Source organism: Zea mays, chromosome 8 (assembly GCF_902167145.1).
Source record: "Zea mays cultivar B73 chromosome 8, Zm-B73-REFERENCE-NAM-5.0, whole genome shotgun sequence".
NCBI classification, from domain to species: Eukaryota; Viridiplantae; Streptophyta; class Magnoliopsida; order Poales; family Poaceae; genus Zea; species Zea mays.
Window position 1 is genome coordinate 169,399,838 of NC_050103.1, and position 9,825 is coordinate 169,409,662.

At 39.9% G+C, this 9,825-nt stretch overlaps 1 protein-coding gene across 1 annotated transcript; it reads left to right on the forward strand.

The window, feature by feature from the left end:
- Positions 1–5,665: 5,665 nt before the first annotated feature.
- Positions 5,666–9,005, forward strand: LOC103636373 (histone deacetylase HDT3-like). Its single transcript, NM_001347200.1, has 8 exons — positions 5,666–5,764; positions 6,580–6,650; positions 6,830–7,041; positions 7,136–7,209; positions 7,291–7,496; positions 7,571–7,661; positions 8,396–8,525; positions 8,602–9,005. The coding sequence occupies exons 1-8, from the start codon at positions 5,752–5,754 to the stop codon at positions 8,660–8,662; spliced, it is 858 nt and encodes a 285-aa protein (NP_001334129.1). The 5' UTR covers positions 5,666–5,751; the 3' UTR covers positions 8,663–9,005.
- Positions 9,006–9,825: the final 820 nt, after the last annotated feature.

Below are 9,825 nucleotides of genomic sequence, written 5' to 3' on the forward strand. Positions count from 1 at the left end.
TCCGCGGCCGACCGTTGGCTCACCGGACAGTCCGGTGCACACCGGACAGTCCGGTGAATTTTAGCCGTACGCCGTCAGCGAATTCCCGAGAGCGGCTACTTCGGTCGAGGCAGCCTGGCGCACCGGACACTGTCCGGTGCACCACCGGACAGTCCGGTGCCCCAGACCGAACAGCCTCTTGGCTGCACACAGCCAACTTTTCTTTGACTCGATTTCTCCTGTTTCAAGCACTTAGACACAATACATTAGTCTTCAAAACAATGTACTAAGGCTTAGAAACATACCTTTACTCTTGATTTGCACTTTGTCCGTCCAAGGGTATAGATTCACATTTAAGCACCTGTGTTGGCACTCAATCACCAAAATACTTAGAAATGGCCCAAGGGCACATTTCCCTTTCACATGGCTGGCCTGCGCCCTAGGCTGGGCGATGTGGAGGCTCCTCCGAAGCCGAGGTCGAGTCTGTCTTCCATGGCCGAGGCCGAGGCCGAGCCCCTGGGTCGGGCGAGGCGGAGGTCGTCGGCAGAGGCCAGGGCGGAGTCCGAGCCCTGGGGTCGGGCGGAGCGAAGTTCGTCGTCTTCTGGGGCTGAGACCGAGTCCGAGCCCTGGGTCGGGCGGAGCAGAGTTCGCCGTCTTCCGGGTCTTAGCCCGAGTCCGAGCCCTGGGTCGGGCGGAGCGGAGCTCGCCGTCTTCCGGGTCTTAGCCCGAGTCCGAGCCCTGGGTCGGGCGGAGCGGAGTTCGCCGTCTTCCGGGACTTAGCCCGAGTCCGAGCCCTGGGTCGGGCGGAGCGGAGTTCGCCGTCTTCCGGGACTTAGCCCGAGTCCGAGCCCTGGGTCGGGCGGAGCGGAGCTTCCTATGGTGCCTTTGGCAGGGCCTGACCGCCTGTCAGTCTCACTCTATCGAGTGGCACTGTAGTCGGAGTGGCGCAGGCGGCGCTGTCCTTCTGTCAGACCGGTCAGTGGAGCGGCGAAGTGACGGCGGTCACTTCGGCTCTGCCGGAGGGCGCGCGCCAGGATAAAGATGTCAGGCCACCTTTGCATTAAATGCTCCTGCGACTTGGTCGGTCGGTGCAGCGATTTAGTCAGGGTTGCTTCTTAGCGAAGGCAGGGCCTCGGGCGAGCCGGAGATGTGTCTGCCGTTGGAGGGGGGCCTCGGGCGAGACGGAAACCCTCTGGGGTCGGCTGCCCTTGTCCGAGGCTAGGCTCGGGCGAGGCGTGATCGAGTCGCTCGAATGGACTGATCCCTGACTTAATCGCACCCATCAGGCCTTTGCAGCTTTATGCTGATGGGGGTTACCAGCTGAGAATTAGGAGTCTTGAGGGTACCCCTAATTATGGTCCCCGACAATACCATGGTGGGTTCAGGGAAAAAAGAACTGCAGTTTAATGGGCAATTCAAGTGGAGTAAAAAAATAATTGTTTCCTAATGCTGATTATTAGTTCTAATTGTTTCCCCACGTTGATAAGATTTTAGTTTAGAAACAAAGAATCTATAACTAGGAAACCATGTGCATCTTATGCTACTAGTGTAGCTCTCATCAAAAGCCTTTTAGATTTTCCGAGAATTTCCACCTAAAATAGGACATATAAGTGCTGCGACAACAGAGGCCAGAATATGTAAACATGGAAAGTGAATTTTTATCTAACCAAATGACCAGTTTACACAGTTACAAAGAACTCAATTGGGTTTTCACGTGAACAGAATATGTAGAGGGAAGTTTTCTCACATACCACTTCCTCAAAATAATGATGCTTCTTAAATTCATGACATATCCATTAAACTGTTAATCAAACGGGTAGAAATGAGAAAAAAGATCATTTTGAACCAAAACCAAACATTTCGCCAAAAAGAACTCATTTTTCCCACCAGAGGCTTCATCAGAAGCCTTTCCACCACTTCCACGTGATGTCCTTTGGTTAGCTATACCTGTAATGGAAATAACCATAACCAAATAAATCAGCAAGAGATATATCACGTACAAAAAGCGCACTGCCATATGATTAACTTTACAAACTTCTTAATGTAACACCCAAAATCATATGTTGGTAATTCAAAGAGATCTCCCAAAATACCTAAGATAAAATGACTTCTAAATAATGAATTCCTTCTTTATAAATTATGTTTCTCTAAAGCAAATAACTAATAACATTAAAGGTTTGGTAATTCAAAACTTAGAACCAAATTTGAACTTAAAGTTTAAATTGAAACTTGGGACAACAAATAGAAGAAGGACCTTCAATCTATCTAATTATTCCCTTAAACACCCTTTACAAATAAATGTATGCATTTGAATTAAAAAAAGATAGGACACTAGTGTGGATATAGTGTATTTGTGTCATTTTATAGTGTATTTGTTCGATAACACATTAGTTTTAACGGTCGTTCCACGTTAATATTTTTTAAAAATTTCTGTATTTCTTTAAAATCAACCTGCACTCCTATAATCACTTCTTTACTACTATAATAGAAGAGTTTTTGTAAAAAAAATAACTTGAAATTATGTATAGGTGAGTGTTTGAACCTTGTTTGTTGGCTCTACATTCACATTCAATTAATCAATAGAAAATATATATTTTATGCTTTATTAAAATAAAATTTATCTTATGTCATATATATAAAAACTATAGCGATGCACATGCATATGATTAGTTTTCTTTATTTAAGAAGGACAAACATTATCTTAGCTCGCTAACTAGGCAACAACGTAGAGACAACAAGAGCACATGTGTGTGTTTAATAACTATAGATATTTATAGATATATCTCTAAATCTATATTTAGTATGTGAAAATAGGCCATAGCACTCGGAGATCGAACGTGGGATCGTTGCGCTCATAAACTTGAGCTTTAACCACTTGGCACATGGTTGTTTGTGTTATACGAAGAAGTGGTATTACAAATTCAACATGGTTGAACCTAATAATTTATCATTAGCAGAATGTAATAAGTGGAGACCAACGATTACCTTGAAAGGATAAGGGACAATAATACATTTTTCTAAGTTTTAGCTGATTTAGATATCCCAATCCAGATAATGAACTAATTGTTATTTAGAGTCTAGTTAACAATTAGCTAAATCTTTAGTTGGTTGTTTAAAATTTCTACAACTAAGTTTAGTTGCTAAATTTAGTTAGCTGGTTGTTGAGATAATTGTTAGCAGCTAAATTTAGTTGTAGAAATTTAGCTGGTTCTACAGCTAAATTTAGCTGTTAACAATTCAACTGATTGTTTAAAATTTCTAGAACTAAGTTTAGCTACTAAATTTCTACAATTAAAATTTCAACCTACACAATAATGATGGATATTGGATAATTTTATAGGTACCTAACTCATTTCTTAGTCTTTAATGGTGCATATATGACAATTATAATTTAGATTACTTGTAATGTCGTGTTATTATTATTTATTTCACATTTATAGACTATTAATTCACTATATAATGCAATATTAGTTTTACAGCTCATTTTGCAGCTCATGGAGTAGGCGAGCCGAGCCTCCTTTTACAGCTTGTTTTCCAGCCCTAGCCGGCGGCAACTAGGGGTGAAAACGGAAATGGTAATTTTCGGATACCGGGAATCATTTTCGAAGTTTTACCGAAATTTAGGTCTAAACAAAAACGAAATCGGTAGAAAAAACTCGGAATCGGAGGGTCTCTTCCGATAGTTTCCGCACATTGTCGTTTTTATTCGCTATTTTACCGTCAGTAATAATCGGTATTTTTCAAAAAAAATATTAAATCAGAAATGATCTTTATATATTCATCTTAGCTTAGAAAAATATGAAACTAAATTTATTATTTTTCTAAAATCAAGATTTATGTAATGATATATAGTTTAGAATCGTTTGAAACTTTTATAAATTTTATTTATATTTTCTTACCAGTTATTACTCTTGATACTAATTATATTGCATGAGATTTTAAGAAGGACCAAAAGGTTACTAATTATTTTGACTACGCTAAGTAGTAGGAGTACAAATATAATGTAAGTGTCATATTATTATACACATCTTGGTTCTACTTTATTTAAATACATAATAATGATTTTATTATTGTATGATTTCTTACTTTATATATTTATTGTGGCGTCTTACCTTATATTATATTACTAATCTATACTATACTTAAAGCACCAGTTTCAACGGTCGTCATGTCCCTCACAATTATTTCAAATTAATCGCTGCACGCCTATAGATGGCCAAACGGTGGCCCGACACGGGCCAGACGCTCACGGGCTACAACTCTAGCCCAGGCACGTCATGCCAGCATGCTGACTGTGCCGGACCAGCCCATTAGCCCGTCGACCCATTAGATTAAATCAATGTAAAATGTTAAAAAACGGTGCTAGAGGTGGGGATTGAACCCATGCCCTGATGGAAGAAGGGCGAGAGACACTAGGTGAAGTTGTCTAACCAGTAGAACATCATACTCAAATGTTTTTAATATTGAATATAAATTGTATATATGTATATACGTTTTTTTGTAAAATAAAAATATATAATCATGTTGGGCCGGGCCAGCACTACAGATCGAGGGTACAGCCCAAACACGGCACGACGTTCTTGGCTCTTACAAGCATTAGATCTTTTCTGAGACCACATTGGCGCAACAGACTCCATGGTATTTGAGGTTGCTGAATTGAACAGTAAAATGAAAGGTTATTTGTTGGTTTTAAACGTTAGTAATTGCTATGAAGTAGCATAATTTTTATAGAGCGCATTCAGTTTTTATTGATGCCTGACTTTAGCAATCACTCTATATTTTTATCTATTTTTTTATAAGTTTGACTTCATGTGACTTATTTTAGAAACTTGAGCTCCCAAACTTTCTTTTATTTGGTCTCTGTATGGTGCAATTATGTCATTTTATAATCTCTGTTCGTTCAGCTAGTCGTCGTGAACTCTCTTCTAATCGCTCACTTCATTGGCTATGTTGTACCAAGACATATTGCATAGAGTAAATAATAACATCAGTTAGCCAAATAAAAAAAATTATACAAAGAGCGGAGACAATCAATAAAAAATCTTGAAATTTTTTTGATGTATAGTTTATGTGGGTATTGTTGTAAGCCGTCGCAACGCACGGGCAACCGACTAGTTTTATATGAATGTATGACTTGTGTGAATTTTTTTTGAACTCAATTGAGGGTATATTTTATAGTTTTTACTAATCGAATTTTAGATTTCGAACGTAACCGGTTTAATTTCCGTATCGAATTTTCATTTCTAATGTTTCCAAATTATCGATGTCATTTTTGTTTTATGGAGTTATCGTTGTCGATCTGGTTTTAAAAAATATAAAAATAAAAATGGTTTTAGTGTATACGGCCGGATCGTAGCAATGGTGGCCATCGCGCGCCGCATTTGTCCGGTAGTCGATCTGTTTCCTGTCGGACTGACAGATCGGCGGCGCTTCTGTTGAGAAACGCACGGGCAAACAGCATAGAGTTGGGTCCTGGGCCCATCATAGACTGGGCCGTGCGTCAAGCCCAACGTGAAAAACTTCACGCAGTCACGCTCGCCGATTCCAAAAACAGAAGCAACGTTCGTATGAAAAGAAAACACCCACAACGAACGACCAGATACCCAGAACACGGATCGAACGGTCCATCCACTCCGGCCTCGCTTTAAGAGCGGCACTTCCCGTCACCCCCCAGTTCGAAGCTGCCGCTAAACCCTAAACCCAGCACCAGCGCCCCCAATCCTCCAACTTCCACTCGAGTAGGGTTCTGCCGGCCGTTTCCTCGTCGTCGCAATGGAGTTCTGGGGTAACCAGTTCGCTCTTTTTCCCTCGCTACTATCCTTGTCTGCGCACTTCGATTTGCGGCTCGGTTTCTCAACCACTGCTCCCCTCTGATCGGTTGTTATTGACTCCGTCTTATGCGTAGTAGGTGGTTTTTGTTTCTAGACAGCCCTGATGTCAGTCTATACACTGCTTTATGTTACTATTGTAATTGAACTGAATTTGCGATGGAGTTGGATTCAGCTCGTTGTGTTGTTGGTAGCCGTCTATCATGCAAGTAGTGTTCTTTTTTAATTGGGTAATGCACCCGAAGTAAGTTGTTTGAATGTCACTTTCTACGTTTTTCTTATGAATTTTGATCTAGTATGTGTGGGTCTGTTGTCTGCGTGGGCAGGTACCATGGGAATTCTATCCCCCCTCCCCCCTCTAGAATGATTATATTGTGTTGATACATATATGTACACACATGGTATGTCATTGGTGGGCACTGCTGATGCTATGTACTGACCTAACCATTGATATAGCGCACTGTACTTAGTCACTATCTCCAAATTTGGCCAATCGGTTTTGCCATGTGGAAGATATGGTCAGATTTCTGTGGCTGTCCGCCCTGTATGGTGCAATTTGTTATGTGTCTTAGTGTTGTAAAAATACCATGAGCTGTAATTGTGACATAGCTAACCTATTTATAAAGAAAGCTTGGTATCTGATAGGCACTTGTTGGTATTAGCTATAATTACTGTTTGTATTTGGTAGAAAGTGCATTAGCTAGTTTTCTTTGTATTTATGTTTCTTTGCCCGCAATACTAAATTAAAGAATTGTTTTTTATAATCATATAGGTGAAGAAGTGAAGCCAGGAGCCACGGTTTCTTGCAAAGTTGGTGATGGTTTGGTTATCCACCTTTCACAGGTTTACATACTTCACCCCTGTAATTTTTTTAGGTCCCTTGACTCATTTTCCACATTGTAATTGTAAATGTTATATGAGCCTTTTTAGGCACCTTGACTGATTTGATTTTACATTGTAATTGTATTTTTATGAGATTTTTTTAGTCCTTTCCTGATTTGATGTTTTTTCTCTGTTTTTAGGCTGCCCTAGGGGAACCAAAGAAAGCGAGTGAGAATGCCATTGTGTCTGTCAAAATTGATGATAAGAAACTAGTGCTTGGAACCTTATCAGTTGAGAAGCATCCTCAAATCTCTTGTGATCTGGTATTTGATAAAGATTTTGAGTTATCACACAATTCAAAGACAGCTAGTGTTTTCTTCTGTGGCTACAAGTCACCTGTTCCTCTGTTTGAATATCCTTCTTTATGATTTTTAAGATTTATGTTTAAAACTAGACACTTTTTCTTGGTAACTGTATTTTCCTTAACCGCTGATGGTTTTATTCACGTCTGATTCTGGTGAAGATAGTTCAGATGAAGAGGTTGAACCCGATCTAATTCCAATGCAGAATAATGAAATTAGTAGGTGGTTTTGTTTTTCTATTGCATTATGAACTTGCATTATGCACAAATGTGTCACTTATTTTGTTTTGGTTTTCCAAGAAATTTCTACTGCAAAGGTTCCCGTGAAGGTTGGTATACAAAATGCTGATGAAGATGAAACTTCTAGTGGTGATGATGATGATTTCACTGATAGTGATAGTGAAATGTCTGAGGAAGATGAGTCCAGTGATGAAGATGAAGTGTCAAGCGATACAGATACTAGTGATGATTCTGGTTCGGAAGAACAGACACCTACCCCAAAGAAGGTGTGCACTAGATGTTCTTTTCCTCTAATGCCTAATGCAATCATGTCTCACCCTATTTATTCTTTCTATTATAGACTGAGGTAGTAGTTGGCAAGAAGAGGGCAATTGAAGCTGAGACACCTTCTGGTAAGAAGGCTAAGTCTGAACAATCTGCTCAGAAAACAGGTGAGCTACTACTTTTTTGTTCTTATAAAGCCCAACTAATGGATGTGTAAGGGCATGTACAACCCAATTAAACGAGGGGTTTCTTGAGGGGACTTTTGGGGGTTAGGTGAAAAAAAATCAAGAGACGGCTCTTTGTGAAGAGTCAGTCTCTACATGACTATACATTCTGTGTCTTGGCTGTATTTATTATTTATGGGTTCAGGGTTGTATCGTGCAGTCTTTTAGAGCATCTCCGACAAGAAGTGCCATATTTGAGTTGTCAAAATTAAAATAAGACCTGATTTAAAGTGTGTAGGGCCACAAAAACGTTTGCAGCTCCAACAATTGAGCCCTAAATCATATTATTAGGAAATAAATCATGTTTTTAGAAAATAAAAAAATTAGGAATAGTGTATAAATGAGGATAGGGCTCCGGTATATTGAGTACTATATTTAGGATCTGAGAGGTCGACCTCTATAATGGTTTGATGAATTTTTGTAAAATAGAGCCCCTGTTGGAGCATGTTTTTGGTGCCAGAGTCCTATGTTTCAAAATAGAACCCCATTTAGGGCTCCTAGTGGAGATGTTCTTAGATGTCTCTTGTACTTGGAAAACTGTTCCAAGGGCTCAGGGTTGTACATGCCCTAACATTAACATGTGAAGTCTCAACTCTTTTCGTGTTTTTTATAAAGCCCAACTAATGGATGTATAAGGTTAACTTGCGAATGTCTAACTATATCTTCATTTACCTAAGGCGACAAGGTCTCAACTTCTCATCCTGCAAAGCAGTCCAGCAAGACTCCTGCAGACAAATCTACAAAGACCCCCACAGCTGACAAGAAGTCCCCCAAATCTGGGAGCCATGCCTGCAAGTCATGCAGCAAGTATGTATAGTTTATATGTATAGCGAATGATTATAATTTGGTATTGTAGTTCGCTAATAGTACCCTGTTGGACCAGATCTTTCGGCAGTGCGTCAGCACTTGAGTCTCATCAGAAGGCAAAGAAGCATGAAGCCTAGAGCACGTGCTATACCATCTACTCGTTATCAAAATCAGTGGTCTTATTTTTGAACTTGAAAATGTCCAAGTTTGGAACTTGCCCAGTAGTCATCTGATTAGTGGTGTTATTTTTCTTTGAACTTGGGAATTGTCTAGTTTGGGACATACGCGGTATGCCTGGTTAAGAACATGGGAAATGTCAGGTTAGAACAGGTCCTGCTGGCCCAGTTTTGGTCGTCGTCGAATGTTGCTAATGTTGGAACTGATTATTGTGACCCGTAAGGCCGTAAGGGAGAATCTTTGTTATCTGGTAGTGCCTAGTGCAAATCACCTTTTTCTCAGTTGTTAAACATCTTGCTTTTACGGTGTTCGTTTTTTCCCGAGAAATGTGCACGCAATTGGTTTGCGAGGGATGAGCCATGAAGTTTCGACCAGTATGTGCCCTACATAAGAAAATGAGCCATGAAGTTTTCTCAAATTATAGTAGCGAATTAGGTGCAACCATGCATCATTGTTCAATAAAATCTCAATTATTGTAGCGAATTAGGCAGAATATCTGTTGTCAGGCAAAACAGCACCGTAGCGTTGCACTGACATGTTTAAAAACACAATAGGGCTGAGATATAAGCAGCAAAGGCATGAAACACGTACGCTTCATTCCAGCCTCACAATTTAGTTGCGTAAGGCCATTGCCACCAGTGGTACGATTGTATTTAGGGTCGTGTTCCTCCTGTTATCCTGTAAATAACCCTATAAATATCCCCATTCGGATCTTAACATGGACATCATAGCTATAATTTTGTGGTGCATGTCTGCTCCCACCTACTGCCGAAATAACTTATTTATTGTTTTTGAATCCTAGAAGTGAGTTGAGCCGAAATAACTTATTTACGTTGTGTATCCTAGAAGTGAGTTAAGTTGAAGTTCCTGAAATATTTATTGTAACAATATGCAATTCATTTGCTAAATCTATATGTGCATATATTTCCAGAAGGTGTTTTTTGTAGTATTGAGACAATTTTGCAAGTATTAGAGAGCGCAAATTTCCAAAGTTAGCCCTTATAGAAGATTCAATGGAATCTAGATTCAGAAGATCGAAATCTGTCCTAATGACAGATGTTGTACTCTATACTTGATGATTTTCCCTGAAGTTTATGACATAAGGTCTTCAATAAGGCAACAA

What these genes read in the sequence shown, in the direction of transcription:
- LOC103636373 (NM_001347200.1), top strand. An exon ending in TCACCTGTTCCTCTGTTTGA is followed by an intron (nt 7,042 to 7,135) that starts ATATCCTTCTTT and finishes GGTTTTATTCAC; the next exon opens with GTCTGATTCTGGTGAAGATA. An exon ending in ACAATCTGCTCAGAAAACAG is followed by an intron (nt 7,662 to 8,395) that starts GTGAGCTACTAC and finishes CATTTACCTAAG; the next exon opens with GCGACAAGGTCTCAACTTCT.